At 40.3% G+C, this 17,161-nt stretch overlaps 1 protein-coding gene across 1 annotated transcript in view; it reads right to left on the reverse strand.

The window, feature by feature from the left end:
- Positions 1 to 7,493: 7,493 nt before the first annotated feature.
- LOC145457534 (receptor-interacting serine/threonine-protein kinase 1-like) overlaps positions 7,494 to 17,161 on the reverse strand; it is a 47,841-nt gene continuing 38,173 nt past the window's right edge. Inside the window, exons 11-13 of the mRNA XM_080335755.1 lie at positions 9,466 to 9,572; positions 8,271 to 8,432; positions 7,494 to 8,185 (exon numbers count right to left, since the gene is read on the reverse strand). Coding sequence (XP_080191881.1) covers positions 7,952 to 8,185; positions 8,271 to 8,432; positions 9,466 to 9,572 — 503 coding nt within the window. The 3' untranslated portion in view covers positions 7,494 to 7,951. The remainder of the gene's footprint in view (positions 8,186 to 8,270; positions 8,433 to 9,465; positions 9,573 to 17,161) is intronic.

The raw sequence follows: 17,161 nt of genomic DNA on the forward strand, positions 1-17,161 counted from the left end.
GGCTGAACGAAGATGAAGACTTTATGTAAAGTTAATATCATCCAAATCTGTAAAATGGACATAAGATGCTTTGATTGCACCACGACGATATATTTGTACATAGCACTATACTAAACTACATTCGGCCCTGTTCTTCATAATCACTGATGGCTACTATATCACAGTAGGCATGGTGTGTAAAGTGAAACAAGATATACACAAGCTCGCAAAAATATATGTGAGCCTACATTCCTATTTATGTTTGAAAATACTCCAGTGCAGCTTGGTATGTATCCCCCCCCCCCAAAAAAAAAATAATTGGTATTTACCCCCAGGTTAAGATCCACTGTTTTAAGCCTAATTTTACCGTCTTTCGTGGTCTTTTTCGTCATTTTAGACCCCAAAAGTGGACGAATTTTCGAAAAAGTGGACATTTGGGCGAAAGGAGGACATTTAGTCAAAAATAAGGACAGGCGAGGACGTATTGTAACCATAGCTATATGAGAATAAAATTCAAGTGTGCATAATATTTTGCCATAATTAATCATGATTAGGGAATAGTTGAACAATGCCTAATGCGTACAATCCATTTAATACAGATATTTCGAACAGCCAGACACGCACAAACTACTATACTTGCAAAAGATTGCAAAATGCATAACTAAAATTGGAACTAAAACTAACGGCCTTTAATATTTCGCAAATAACCAAGCAAAGCACAACTAACTAATACATGATAATACGAGTTACTGAATTGTAAATAAGTTCAGAAATATTGGAGATGAAATCAGAAAATAAAAATACAGGGTTGCGACTTAAAAACGGAGGGGGGTTTAGACCCCTTCCGAAGCCATTGCTAGTAGTGATAACTCCGAGCCAACAATGACCGCAACAAAATCACATAACAGAATACCAGTATCACGATGCACGCAAAACCACGACAACTGTTTTCTAGTTGAAGGGCAATTAAGTTAATTCCAGAATGCGAAACTAGAAACAGAACTACTCACTTTTAGAAATTCGCAACTAGAACTACACAGAATACAGTTGTTGGTGACCGTCAACTAACATGATTTAGGGCTTTGACGAGCTACTTTCACTAACATGCCCGGATAAGATTTTTATCAGCATTCAGCAGTCATTGATTTTAAGGCTTCGATGTGGAAATTGTGATGTTTTATTTGACGGGTACAAAATTGTAAATCTTTTCCCGCTGTACATACCCATACTCCTCACCAAGCTGCAACGTTTAAACTGTGTTTAACTGAGCATATCCAAATGTCAATAATTACAATACTATTTGAAGGGTGAATATGATCCTCCTCCTATGCGAGGTACTAGTGTTGGGCGTTTTGATAACCCGGCATTCGGAATTGCGGTCTTTTTTTCAATCATGCCACTGCTCTGCATTCGCTTCGCAATTGTGCGCAAAGGTGATACTTGTGATGTAGTAATAGCATAGGAGTTTAAAATCCGACCTTTCCGCTGTAATAACCTGATATAATATTGCACTATTCCTTGTTCACGAATGTTCAGTTTATGTTATGTACAGGTATAAAGTAATCGTTATTTTACAAATAAATCGATTGGAAATGTTAAATAATAACACTGGTCAACACATATTTTTAGGCAGACAAAGTAAGAGTGGTTATGGGGGTTCTGAAGGGCACTGATTTTGAATATGACCTTAGTTTTTTTTTCAAATTGGCTGTTGTTTCGGAGATAACCAATGGGGCTATTTTGACCAAAATTTCTCATTTTCGTTTTTGATGGCTGGATAGAAAATCGGCTCAGTCATACTATATAAAGTTTAAAAATTCAATCTGCTTATTATTTTTACACGCAGAAGATTCTTTTAAATCAAAATACAGCAACAGCACCATATTTAGAAGTAACCTAATAGATTTATCATAAGATGTCATGTACATAAATTAACTCCAGTCCCGTATATAAGAATTTACCTAGATATAGGAGATGTGGTACCGATGGATCAAAAATCGGAAAATGATCGCTGGCCCTGAAATGTTCAGCCGAAAACAGCAGATCTTTTGCTGGCTCAGCACTTTGATACAAGCTCTACCTATCGCGCACATATACATGAATATTCGTCTGGTCAAAAAATATTTATGGGCTTTCAAAATTTGTTGCTCAAACGTGTCATCGGTCCCCACCCGGTGGGTCCAATGACACACGGCCCGGGGACCTATGACACATATACCGTAAAAACTCAAAGGTGACTGCTTTTCTTGCTCATTATTATAATCTAAGCTACAGCAAGCCAAAGAAGAATGTTTGGTCGCAACTGTCAAAAAATAGAATAAATATTAACTCAAATGTTGTCATAAAATCACGTTTCGATTTAGGCTCGGGCTTATAAATTTGAGGGTACATACATTAGGGTTGCCATACGTCCGGAATTTTCCGGACATGTCCGGAATTTCACTGTTTTTACTGCGTCCGGGAGGAATTTCCGAAATATGCCCAAATGTCCGGAATTTTGAAGGCTTGAAAAAAGCTCATACTTTTTTCGTAAATGAACATAAACAAGATTGTTTTGGGGCAGATTTATGAAATTTTTCTTCGCGCTGTGCGCGATTCAGTATCACATATCTTCGTTTGGATATCGGGACTACCACCCTCTCAAAAACTGCGATAAAAATATAAAATAGCAATTATTTACAGAAATAAGTCTAATTGTAATCCCAATTACAAGGTAAAGGTATATTCATAGAGTCAGTTGAGGCCGTTTGGATGCTTTATTCAAAGATAGTTTGCCTTTATTCTGGGGTTTACGAAGAGGTTAAACGTAATCAGCTTCCAAAATAGACTGCGAGTATAAATTTGGGCAAATTTACCGACCGTTAATTAGTAATCAGCTGGGCAACGCCAAGTTGGAAATGGAGTCGCGACCATAAAAGGTTGGAAACCACCGGATGTGCGGTGTTGCAGTGCGCATCGGCATGAGGCTGATAAATAATCTTATCGGTGTGACATGATCATGACGTACAATTACGCTACTTGCATTTTCGAAGTCATCATCTTCCACCAGCTCGCCCGCTAACTCTGATCGTGTGGGCGGAGAGATGGTCAAAATTATATAATAATGTATGGAAGAACCAATATTATTGACATAATTCCACAATACGCGAGGGAGATAGCGTAGTGGTGACGCTAAGGGCCCACAAACCGTGCGGCCCCGGTACGATTCCCGCCGGAGGCCTATCTGGTCTCCTCTTTCCCCGCCGTAAAAAGGCCAAAAAAGATCCGACGACAGAAAGCACTCACAAGGAATAGAAAGAACTGGGCCACGGCTTCATAAAATGCCATCATCGAAAAGAACTGTGACGTCTGGCACTATAGGCACTATTTGTTCACTACAACGCATTGTGTCCTATCGCATTGTAGGCTACCTTGTGTGTCTTGTTCAGATAAAAAAAATATCGCAACGATAAAGTATTATCATTATCGATATTGATTATCGATTATCGAAGAGGATTAGTTCTCCGCACTCTTCTGTAATTCATTCAAATCATTTACGACCAGATGCATATAGTAAGCCCCCAGAAGTTGCATCGATTACCGTACGGTGGGCCGATCAGTGTTTATTTGTGTGGAAGTGAGGTGACAAAATGTGGCTTCGGCCGTGGTTACAACTTACAACACACAGTCACATACTCCTGAACCGGATCGTGACGACTTCTAGTCGGTAGACAAAGCTTTGTTGGTGTGACGTCATATTGATCGAAATGTGCTCATAACTCATTTAAAATCCGCTAGTGGGCGCTAAAGAGCGTCCGGAATTTGGGTCACAAAAATATGGTAACCCTAACATACATATTGTCCGAAAATCGACAGTGTGACTTCCAAATACCTCGTTTTAGCGATAAAACATCATATACAATTATTACATAAAGATTTTCCGTACGTAGACATGTTTCATTTGTTTCATGATTAGTATGCTTGATTATTTTGCTTGATTTGGCTATTGTATCATCGGTCCCCACCCTACGAATTTTATACATGAATCGAAAAAAGTCCACTCAAGGAAAGTACTGAAAAAAATAATAGGTGCCATTATATAGCCTGATACAAGCCCTACACTTCACAATAAAAATGATTGCTGGTTTGTTCGTGTTGAAGGTTACAAAGAAAAATGTATATGTCGATCTAAATTTAGTTTACACCCCCTAAAACAAAAATCATATGTGAGAGACCCCATTGCTCGCGCACGTCGAATTTTTTTGTAAGTGAGGAAAGATTTTGCCAGCATGCAATTGTAGACAAGTTTACGGAGTGTAATCATGGAATTATCATAGAGAATTTTCAAAGTATTTTCGGTCCCAGTGATCCATCGGTACCACATCTCCCCTACTCAAATAACGTGGCAATAATTCAATCAGTTTTACGTCAACCACCTATTGTAAATTTGAAATAATCAGTTGAATATAATATTATTTAATAATTTTAAAGCACAATTGTTTTTCGTTCGATTTCCGCCTTTAATTAATTTAATTAGTGCAGTTTCTCGAAATGTTCCAGCAATGGTCTGCCATAATATGATCATATCATCTGGCCTAATATCTTTTTTGTTGTTTTGATGTTTTGGTGGAACCTATACCCTTGCTAATCAACAAGATCATCAGGAAATATGTCAAGATGACTGAACAGCAGAAGTGGTCTAAGCAGTCAAGAAAGCTACTCAAGTAGAAGTAGAAGTAGCGACGCAAAAATCTACTCAAGTACGATTAGAAGTACTTCTTCAACCTAAAACTACCTGAAGTAGAAGTAGAATTTGCTGGCGTTAAATCTACTCAAGTAAGTAAGTCGTTTTAAAAACGGTCATATACGTTCTGATTGACTTTCAAAAGCTGAAAATTGAGCTATGCGGAAGGTGCAAAGAGCTTCATGTATAACGCATAATGATGCATCCCAGAAGGTCTAAATTTCCGACAGCATGAGCATTCGACCGCATCATGAGATGCAAATGATAGTTTTGCTATGGAAATTAGATAATAATCTTTTGTTTACTTGAACATCCCGTTATAGAAAATTTCATGGCATGTTCCCTCCCTCATATTACGGCCTTTAGTCTAGTCGAAGAGCAATACGGAGAAGTTGTATGGATACGATGTTAACACTTTGCGAGATTCGTATGCTACACTTGCTTTTAAACTTAAACATGTATGTTATCCATACAAAAGAACTGAGACTAATTACAACTCTAAATAATGATACTGCGAATTGAACGAGAAATACCAATACAACATCAGAAAAGCGGGAAATATATTTTTGTCTTTTGTCGGTGGTCTGCTAAAACATATCTAAAACGCTCAAAAAGTCGGAACCCACTTTTCATATTAGGAAACTCCATGGGCTGCTAGATTACGATAGGATCCATGGGTAAATGCTAGATTGCGAAGCGGTAGTTTCAAACGTTATGATGGGCCATATTTACTTTGATGAAATATGTCATATGGGCGACAATGCGGTGCAATGCAACCTGCAATCTAAATAATATTCCCTTTCGTGAAAATATATTTGTAACTCCACATCTAGTTGATGTGAAGCGCGACGGAAATTCTGGGTTTGACTTAAATTTTCCTAAAATTGAAAGTTAGAGCTTCGTGAAAACAGCCGGAGAATTCCCCAGTTTCTCTTTCTAATTGGAGGGTTACACTACTTCCACTTGACAAAATGAAAATAGCGAAAAGTAGGTAAGTAGATCACAAAATATTACGAAATAGAAGTAGAGAATAATATATCTACTTGAGTAAGTACCAGACGTAGAAGAAAACTACTTGAGTACTTCGAAAAAGTAGAAGTACTCCGCTACTGACCACCTCTGCTGAACAGTGAACACGGAGTGAACTTTTATTCTCAATTGCTCATGTTTGTTCCAAGTTTTCCATCTGCAGATACGAATTTTCGGACCAACTGTTGGTAGTTGGGTGCTTTGTGATAATCTATAAAGTTTTATTCACTACATCTTAGGATAAATTCCATGCAGTGAATTCCTTCCTAACATGAAAGTGGAATCTTTCATCCGTATTCGAATCTGAAATCTATCAAAGATACCAGATTTAAGCTTCTCGTTTGATAGGGATGCTATAGGTAAACCCACTTTGTTGATTCAGTAGAAAATTATCCATTTACAAGCCAAAAGAAATGAGACGCACATGAGTGTTGTCGTTCAGCTTTTTAAGGACAAATTTTATAGCTTTATACTCCTCTTTAATCTTGGAAGAATGACCAAATGATACAGGAAAATAAGTATTTCCATTGTGCAAAAGTACAATTTTTAGGCTTGACAAACAACTTTTGACAAACAAATATTTCGCGCCAGGTCATTTTAATATTGATAGAATGACTGAGAAAGACATGAGGGTTCTTCATAGAAAAAAACGACGATATTCCTCCTATCAAGTGAAATATTCAAGTGTAAATACAATTAATTTTGGGCTTTTTTAGGGGTACAAATATCTTCTGAACAAGAGCCAATCTGGCAAAAACTAATGTGATATTCGTAATCAGCAACCTAGAAAACCCCAGAAACGGCTCTCTGACGTCCTGCCGTTCTTTCATTTTGTTGACCAGAGTAATCGATTGCTATCAAGATTATACGTGGATTTTTATTTTCGAATGTTATCGATTGGGATTACGATTGCTTGAAATGATGTAATCATTGTAATCGATCACTCCATGTCTGGCTTGAATACTCTACTTGAAGCCAAATTATCTGATTTGGATTCGAACCTCTCGGGTAATCGTCATGCCTGTCCCTACTGATGGCCAGACATAAATTTGAGTGGATAAGTAACACCCCGATGCTGTGATTCGATTTAGTTGCAGCAGTATTTTCGAGATTTTGACTCGATGGGGGGTTCGTATTTGCCAATCCCTATTGCTAGTTGTACTGCTGGTAACTGGTGTCACTTTGCTTCTCCGTCATAGTTATCCAACACACCGTCATTGCATGCAGAGTAAATGGTGGCACTGATGCAATAATCCAACGGTTGCTTCGCAACTCGATATTACGTGGAAATGAACTGTCTTCCTTTCTGCTCGCTCTTACTGCTGAGATGTTCCGCGTCGTAATTTGATATGCGCATTGTGCATTCTGGGGTTACCATATTTTGGGATCGGTAAAGTAGGACACTTTTTACGAATCGAAAAAAGTTAGATTACCGGAATTGAAAACATCTGATTTTTTAAATGTTTACGGGAAATCTTGCTGTGTTGAATAAAAAAAGGGTCATTATTTCAAGTCCTACCCCCGAATGACCCTGTCGAGCGTCCGCATTACATATTTCGCATCATTTATGGCGTTTTTTGGTTGGGCCTGTCCATTAGCCTGGCAGTCAAAACTGTAAAGGAGGACGAATCTCCAAAAAGGAGGACATTTTGGCGTCCTCGGATGACGTTTTCGAATTCCTGAAAATGGAGGACATATCCTTTTAAAGTAAGACATATGGTGACCCTATGCCTGTCACTCTTAATTGAACGCACAGCAAGAAAACGTTGAATGCGTTCCGCATCGAGTCGAATTCTCGGCAAAACACATTGTTTATTCGGTTCAAAAAAAGTCATTAATGCAATAGAAAGTAGGAACAAATTCCAGAATCCAGCTGTAGTGGGATAAACTGTATTTGTACATAGAGATATGTAAGTGGATTAGATTTAAGGCAGGGTTTCTCAAACTTTTATTACCTCTGTCTCCTTTGGAATTATTTACATGTATGGCGCACCCTTTAAAAATAATGTTGCATCAACTGCACGCAATTAAAAGACAAAACGCAGAAAACTATGTATGTAGACTTTTAAACATCATTTCTGCGCGATGGCTGTGGATCCCTAGCATTAATCCGTTAACGGATGAAAAGTAGCCGCCCAAATTTCATCCTATTTCATAACTGCCTAAACAGTTCAAAACAATTGGTTTCACCGCCTATTTATAGAGTGGCAGTAATGCGTCTCAGCAAACTTTAGGCATAAGTTCTGCGTCACATGGTCGGGGATATATGCTCTTGCTCGCAAGTTTCCGGATCAACTGAGATGCCGCTGCTTCAGCGGAACCAGAAGGAGAATAGTGACCCTTAGAGCAGGTTTTGCTCACAGAAGTACGGCTGTCTTTGCATTCTCCTTGCCAGTTGAATAAAAGAGACACCAATTTAATTGAGCAGGCGATGGTATGACCGCCATAGTTCACCTGTAATTCAATTTAGAGGTTAAGTCGTGAATTAAATGATGCCACTACTGCTGTTGCTGCACTAAATAACGTGGATACTACTTACCGACAACGTAGAAAAAGCTTGCATTACACTCAGCTGATTCGAGACGCTTTTCCAACTGGTTGAATGTTCGCAATTAGCACCGATGCGGCATTTCGCGCAAGTACAAGACAATGCAGGGAATGACCACGTCGCATTCTTCAAGCACTTGGTGTGGTGTGTTTCCTAAACAGCGATGAAGCTCGAAGTTAAACTAGTAAAAAAATCGCTTGATGATATTCACTTCCACATTTCGAAACTAAAAATCTGTCGATAATATGGATATCATTGAAATTCGGGGACGTTCATGGCTGATGAGGTAGGCTTACTTATACCAGTGTGGGAATCAAACAACTACTCTGGAGGCACCAGTCTTTTCTATTCATTGCACATATTTACTCGATTCAAGCCCAATCTAGTCGAGTCGAGTCAAGTCAGAAGTGAATTCAGAAATCGGATGCACAGACACTCGACTATGTTACCATTGTAATGAGGAAGAAACCATGCAACACGACTTGGTTGATTGTATCATATGTCGACGCTAGAGACTTTATGTTTCTGGCGCTTTACGGATAGATTTAAAATTGAAAGACATTTTCTCCAACCACGTGGATAATACCTATTTCTATGTAATTTGTGTTTTCACCGAATAAACTTCTATACTTGTGTTCGTGTATATATTTCGAAAGTTATATTATGGTTCAACTTGTGGATTCCAACGGTTATATAGCCGGTGTATATCATGTATAGTGTATAGTTAGGTCTTGTACAGTTTAGTGGGTATCTTTACCTGCCATATCAGGGATGATTGAAGTCATTCGATCACTCGATCAATGTTAAAATGCTGTGACACAGAAATTCTGTGGTGCGATAAGCGCCACTGTTACCTCTTGACAAATATATATCCTGACAAAATAATCTTAATATTTAGCTATTGTGACTTATCCGTATCTTTCGAAAGTTTACATAATCTATCAACAAATGCTATATGGGACACTGTACCATAAGCTGCTCATCCTAGTAGGACTACCCTTCCAGAATTTCTGATCGCTACCTCTTGTCGTAATAGTAGGCCGATTTCTTTGCCTAGCCCATAGTAACTAGGTATAATTATATATCTTTTCACGGCATTAGTTATACTCTGGTTGTAACAGTGGCTACTTTGACCCTCTCTACAAATTTCATCAGACTGGAGACCGATTCACGATTAAAGGTATACCTGAACAAAATCGCTCCCAGTACAAGATAACGAACAAATCGAATGAACAAAGGTTCGATTACTGCACTTCAAAACTCCATTGCCCGTCTGAGGGAGAATGTTACAAGCTGAAATAAAAGGTTTAAGTGAGGAAATCGCAAATTTATCCACCTTTAACTAGCGGGTAACAATGACACTAGGAACCCCTTCTGCTTTATGGTGTCTTGCTTGTCCAATATCCACCAAAACATGCGGTCGTTACGATTCCAACCAGGTCAATCAGGGCATTGAAATTGCGACACCTGGTGTTAGAATTGGTCGCCTCTTTATTGCATATACGTCTTCATGAACTGGATTTCTAATCGTCGGACATGATCGGTGTGCTGTACTTCATTATGGTTTTCTACAGATCAGGGTCGGCAACTTTTATCATGAAAAGAGCCATATAGACTAGGGTTACCATATTTCTGTAATCCAAATTCCGGACACTCTTTAGCGCCCACTACTGGATTTCAAAATGAGTTATGACGTCTCATTAGCAAAGCTTTACTCATAGACCAGAGGTGCTCACGATCCGGTTCAGGAGTATGTGGCTGTGTGTTGTGTAACCGGGATCGAAATCATTTTTTTCATCCCCTTCCCGATCAAATAAACAATGGTTTTGAGCCCATCATAGGCGGGTCAAGTATACTAAGCACCGGCCGAGAAAGCCGGTATCAGTGGGGAACACGGGATTTGAGATGGCAGGTGTTGCAGTATGTGTTGGTTTGTGTTTCACGTGGGCTGCGATTTGGCCCGGGCGTAAGTATATTTGCACTGTATACGGAACAGATAAACTTTACACCCGAGATAGGAGAGAAGGTGCATTGATTGTGAGCTATCTGAAGAAGGATATCCGGGACTTCGTTAGGTCTGGACCAATCACGACATAAGCGCATTACCTCTTCTCACATGGGGCGTCAATCAGCCAAAACTGAAACGAGCTATTACCTCACAAGAACTAGCTCGAGTAACTACAAAGCACCCGCCGGGACAATGCAAAAGATCACAGGCTATCTACCTCAGCGGCTTCACATTACACTGAACTGCCTCATATTTTGGAAGACAACGGTGAAATTAATTATACCGATCGTTTGCGCGCACATTTGATAATGGAGAGATCATATAAGGTAAGGCGAACAAATATAAAACCGTCATACTAAGTCTGATTTCAATAATAATAATATTTGTGTGCGTGCATTGTTATCGCAAGCATAAGTCCGCCTTTTCCGCAAGATATTTGCGAGTGATATTAGTGCGTAATGATGCGAGAATGTGGGGCACAATGATTTCATTTCGCAGGAGGTCAGCGGTGAATATAATCATCATAATCGTTGATTTATTAGCAATTTTTATCGGTTCGATGCACCGAGGAAATGTGATACAATGAAAAGATAACATTTTTTGCGCTTCTCGCGATTTACCATGACGTAATAGTTACTTGATTTTGCGAAACCCATGAAAATATATACGGCAACCTAATATCGTATGAAACTGTTTTGATGCTTTAGTCTGGGAGAGTGCACTGTGCAGCCTGTGGGACCGCGAATATTTTATATGGACCAGCATTTTTTGCGCTTGCCATTTTCACGTTAAGATTCGCACGTTTCGGGCAAAGTGCGACTGCTGCGTGTGCTGTATGCGTTGCCTAATGATTGGCGGCGATAGAGCATCGAAATATAATAACCACCGCTTATGGGCCTAAACTTTCGACATTGATATGTCCAGGCGCCGAAATCAGGGGTATATAGAGTTCTATAAGTCCCTGGCCGAAATGACCGACGCGGAGCTTGAGCCGCACGTCCCATATGAGATCCACACAAATAATGAGTCCCGTGTCGAAATGCGAATTTGCAATTGGGTTCGTCTCACGAAAGGATATATTGTTTTAGTTTCGCCTGGTACGTGTAAGCGATTCTAATATGGCTTTAGGAAAGACAACCTTTACCGCTATATCGCGATATTTGGAGCTTTGCAGAGAAATTAGTGTCAGCCCAATCTGGTGACATCAAACCAACTGGCATGGTACAGGGGTTAAGACATTTTTATCATCAGGCCATATCTTCATAACATCTTTGATTGGCCTGTCGCTTATTGGCTATGGTACCGAACACAGTAGCCTTGGAAACGATCAAGGTAACCACTGAGGATTGACCATTACGCGACTAAATTTAAATGATGCACAATTGCACATATTACGTACATTAGACGGTATAGGTCTAGTGCGGTAGGGACCAAAATTTATACCTTTCACGACCAATACTGTAAGAATCACTGACGTAACCAATGCCGGTACCAGCTGCAGATAGGTGGTCAGTGTGATTCCTTAGTTGAAACATTACATATGAAAATGGTTGGCACGCGGGTTGGTAATATTTTGCATTTTTAGATATTTTGGCATGCTGCATACAAAAGGCTGCCGGCACCTGGACTGGTGTTTATTTAGTGGTGATTGCTTGTGTTTCGACTTGGGTGCGGGCATGTTCATCGGCTGTCGGATGGCCGGCGGGATGTTACTCCGCAATTTAGGTCCGGCATGTTTGATGGAGCGATGATCTTTTCGGTCGATCATGTGATGTTTGGGCGGCGTGGACGCGCGTGTGTTGTGCTTCTGCGCTTTTGATTCCGAGGTGGAAGGGGTAATTGAAGTGCTCGTGGCAGTGACCGCAGTGGAAGAATAACTATGAGTGTGAGCAATATGAGCCGATGGAATTTATCGGCCAATACGAATATTGCTCACCAACTTGTGAAAATTCTAGAATAACGGCTAGACTTGAAAATATTGGGGTAAATTAGCACAGAAATCACGCAAGCAATAATCGCGTGTCGATAATCTTTTGTTTTCTAGTTTGCTCGCTACTGGCGATTGTTATAAATAATTGATGAATATTCCGTTCGCGGTGACGATCGTAAGCTTCGTCGTGCTGCAAAACTGTAATATCCGAATTCCTCAATATGCGCTGCTGGATGGGCTGTTATTTTGCGCTTGCTACTGTCGGATCGCTATAAATAATTAATGAATATACTGCTCACAGTGATGATCGTGATTTTCGTTGTATTTGAGGCCTTTACACGGAGTACGAATTATATAATTCCCAAATTGCTGGCGGATATTAATTCTACGATTATTACCGGCCCATATAATAGTACAACAAGAGAAGAATCAAGCTCGGTTAATAACTAGATACAGTGCATATCCACAAACAGGGGAATTATTACGCCTTTACGCCAAATACGACTCATGTTGCACCATACCATGGTATCATGCGTACTAAAACCACATGGGGCCTAGGATCTGATATGTATAAGTTTGTATAAATGCAAACTACTCGCCTGCGCCCAATAACATAAGTCAATAATGCCCAAAATAGATTTCTACGAGGGCGAGATTATTCCATCAATGGAATGAGGCTTGAATTTCAGTGATCCGGTCGCTTGAAAAACGCGTAGAAGCGTCAGACATGCGATCCGCAGAATGATTTATTCCAATGCGTGAAACAAGTTTGAGTATTATAAAATGTTTACACAATTCGACGTAGGTTTTTTAAAAATACTGATATCTTGAATCCAAAATACCCCTTAAAGATAGCAATATGTTGAGCATATTCGTGGCTAGAATTCGAGATCGAAGTAACATAATCCAACAGCGATAAAGCGGTTTCGCTCTAGTATAAAAGATAAATCAGTAACAAAGAGCTACGGCGGACCACATGGATATCATAATAGTATACAGCGATATTTATGCTTCTGTAATACTCCTGGATCGCTTGCATTTGAACCTTCAGTGTTCATCACAAAGCATGTTGCGATTGTCTAAAACTATATTACGATCTAGGAAAAAAATCACTGCCTTGTATCTTTTGTCAGGGCCGTCGTTTTAGCGGATGCAATAACTATATTTCCCTGACAAATCGCCGTATTGTGTGCAGATTCTGTTGTTTGCGCATAAACGTATTGATATAGTGGGGCTCGAGAAAGTAGCCAGAACCTTACGCTAGACCGGGTGTGGGCAATTATTTTCCATCGCGGGCCAAATCAAAAGCGGCAAAAAACGTTGGTGGGCCGTAACAAAAGTCCAGACTATGGTCCGCGGCGTCCAGTTTCATCTCTAAATTGAAAACAGAATTATATTGTTAACACATGTCGCGAAGTGGATACTTAAATATTGGGCTGCGTCCCCAGCTCTGTGTGGCTTGGTAAAGTAGCCTTGCTCTTTTGCTAAGCTTCGGTAGCAGGTGCGCATCAGCCGCGGGTATGTATTCACTGCATGATTTGTTATCATAATGCCGACCCAAATTATATTCATTGAGCTCTGAGACCTGCTCCATGCCCACTACAAACCACCGCAGCTTTTATTGCTTATCATGACATTGTTTGTGAACGAGAACTGATCCACTTGATTACCGATTTGGAAACATATCCCTTCTCAAATTGAAAACCATTCTTACAATGCGTAATGTTACAATGACAACCAGAAGGTTTAAACTGAACTATATGGAAAGAGTGAATTCTTGTGACTCCAAGGCTGCTCAAACTTCGCCAAATACATTGCCGTTATTTTGAGTCTTAATTACGCGTGCCAAGTACGTGGACAGCATAATCTTGGCATATTGATGAACATGCTCCAAGGTGAACTGGTTTCCTGTTTAATTAATAGTCTTTGATTTAGTCATACAAAAATTCAGCAATGTCTGAGCCATCATTGCGGTTTCCGCAAGGGTATTGGTGGACAGATGTCGTGGTCCGAACAGATGTTATTTTTCCCATACTCTACTCCTAAGGGACCAGGATCATTTACATCTGTTAGGTGAGGTAATTAGTTACCGCAGCAGAATGGGGGATGTGCATTAAAAGCTTGTTGCAGTTGAAATGTAACATTTTATAACATCGTGAATCTGGTATAGGTCCGTCCCGAAGCGTAAACTTGCTTAGTCGTCAGACCATATATGATGCGAGCATGGCACACCCTCTAAAAGTCTTCGTACACATTAGGGTATACGGAACATCCAGTTGGGAGCCCGCGCTTATACAATTGATCCCCTATGGCAGTGGTTCTCAACCGCCGGTACGCGACGACATTCCTGCCGGCCCGCCAGTTCACCGGTCCGCCAGACGATTACCTCCGGCCTAGCGTGGAAATTTTTAGCCAATATACATCCTAAAGCGGCTCCACTCCTGTATAGGAGAAAAGTCGGCAAATCGATCCACCGCCAAAACGAAACCGTCATATGCAGTTTGTAAGAAGATCATAATAATTACACAATGGTATGTAATTCCAATATCTGCGGCCGCTCCGCAGTATCACTCCCGTTTCGTAAGATAGGCCTACCCGAACAGTACAAGAACGCAGATTTCAAGGTGACATGTTAGACCTCTGGGATGAGATACTTCGCGCTTAATGACGTGTTTAGCTGGGCCCGATATCGCTCTAATATTCGCTGAAAAAACGTTGTCTTTGTTATGTATCGTGCGCAACTCATAGTATAATAGAAAAGGAGGTTTATGATCATCAAGATGGTTATTATAATTATTATGACAATCATTGCAATCATGAGTGGTGCTTATCGCAATTTATGACCTTGTGCACCACGGTAATCGGGAAATTCAAATCAAGCAGTAACTGAAGCAACTTATAACAACTTATTGCGCACTCAGCGACGGCGGTCGACAATTAAGATAGAAGATCGATCATACCGATGCAGCAGGATTATACTACAAATCTGTTTGCGGCGAACTGTTTATGGATGTGTTAGGTCTACTTTGACCCAGAACGCGACTGCAGCAGCATCGTGTACATGCTACTTGACGATGCGATACTAGTCATGTAGTCTCAGTAATTGGGTTGTAGCACCCCGGGCCGCTAAAGTGCGATGAATATGAAAAATAGGCCACACATTGTGCAAATCGATCATACGTATGGCAGTGATGTAGCAGACTCTGTGGGAGGAACCATTTGCGGACTGACAGTGCAGCAATGTCACGGGCATAAAGACCACAAAATGGCGAACACACAGTATCTAATGCGCAAAGTGCATTAAGACTCGGAGAGTGCAAAAAAAAACATTAACGGCTGCTAAGCGGATTTAATGTTACTTAATGTCAAGAAAAACCATTAGAGAGTGACATCTCAGTGGGAAAACCACATTAATTCTGTTAAGAGCATTTTCAGAGTGCTGTTTGACGTCACTAACTGTTAAAAAATTCTGATGTAACCTGATTTTATGGCATAAATCCATTAATGGTCCTTGGCCGGCTGTCCGTAAGTGATTAATTATTCAGTGTACCCCGAAAAAAACCTTAAAATAGCTTTCCCCCATACACAAATCGTAGAATAATAGATTATTACACGCCATGAAAACTGTATATAAACCCCAACATTGGCATGGTCAATATCAGAACACTTGGGTATCTACGGAAGAAGGAGGGAAGTCGAGATAGCAATACAAGGCTAATAAGAAGTTAGGGGGAGGCTATGCCCGACATTAGAATCGGACTCAGAAAACTAAAATGTAGGTAAAGGGTATTTATGTATACTGACGTGTTGAAAGGGGGGACTTTGATGTATATAGTATATCATTGATGGATATTGCGAATACGGAAATGGGGTATAGCTACCATCTAAATCTTACATTGGGAATAGTCTAGCTAAGAAATAGAAAGTGGGGCCCTGCACAGTGGGAACTCTACCTACCTTGTGCGCGGTTTGGAATAAGCATCACTCCCTCTTCAATATAATTGGTGAAGGTGTTTATGACCAATTGGGTTTTATTTTTACACCACTTACGTGATGATTATTGGAGTACACAGGCTTTAGCACTTGACAAAATATTTCTCAAGTAGGCCGGGGCTTTTCCGCCACAGACGATAACACCGAAAGGATATCTCTAATAATCTCCCTCCGCTACGGAACTTGTCACTGTCTAGGGTCCACGAATGTCTATGATAAAGGCCCGACAACATACCCGCGTATAATATACCAATATATATCGCGACCGACTTCTACTCAGGGCATCACTTACACGGACAAAGCAACGTTTATGAACTGGCGCTAAAAGCTAACTCGTTTCAGCAGTAAAATGGGCGATAATTTAGTATCTATCATGGACGGGCAACATACGGTCCACTATTGAATTCTGAACGCCCCGTAAGCAGATTCCGGCCTTGCATGATATAAGTGTGGCTCACAGCCACAGTTTACCTTTATCTTTCACTACGTCACACAGACTTGTGCTCCGCACAACTAGAATTGTTAAATTTTCAGAAATCCAAAACTAGGACTAAATGGGTAGTTTGAACGGCTGGTGTATTTTTGCTACCCCAAGAGCAAACTGTACAACAGCATTGCCAAATGCCTTCTGTTTTCCATTGTCCTCGCATGAACCGATATGTCAGCAGGACCACCAGAGTAAGAAAAGCTACGTCATATCGTTCGTTGTGGATCGGGCCGTGGCAGTGATGGTAAGGTGCTTTTTGTGTATCACTAAATCAATGCAAGCTGGCAACAACTATATTGAAGTAGGCTAACTATAGCGAGTGGGATGTCGGCTACTAGGCCATAAACCTAAAAATTGTATCAAATACATTTATTCCTTGTATGTGCGGATCAGTAAGCGATCAAGGAACCGATTTTGGCATCGCCACCTACTGGAGGAGTCGACCTCCCCTACTCTATTTGAGG

Source organism: Botryllus schlosseri, chromosome 15, assembly GCF_051294905.1.
Source record: "Botryllus schlosseri isolate E-star chromosome 15, Bs_hap1, whole genome shotgun sequence".
Classification (NCBI taxonomy): domain Eukaryota; kingdom Metazoa; phylum Chordata; class Ascidiacea; order Stolidobranchia; family Styelidae; genus Botryllus; species Botryllus schlosseri.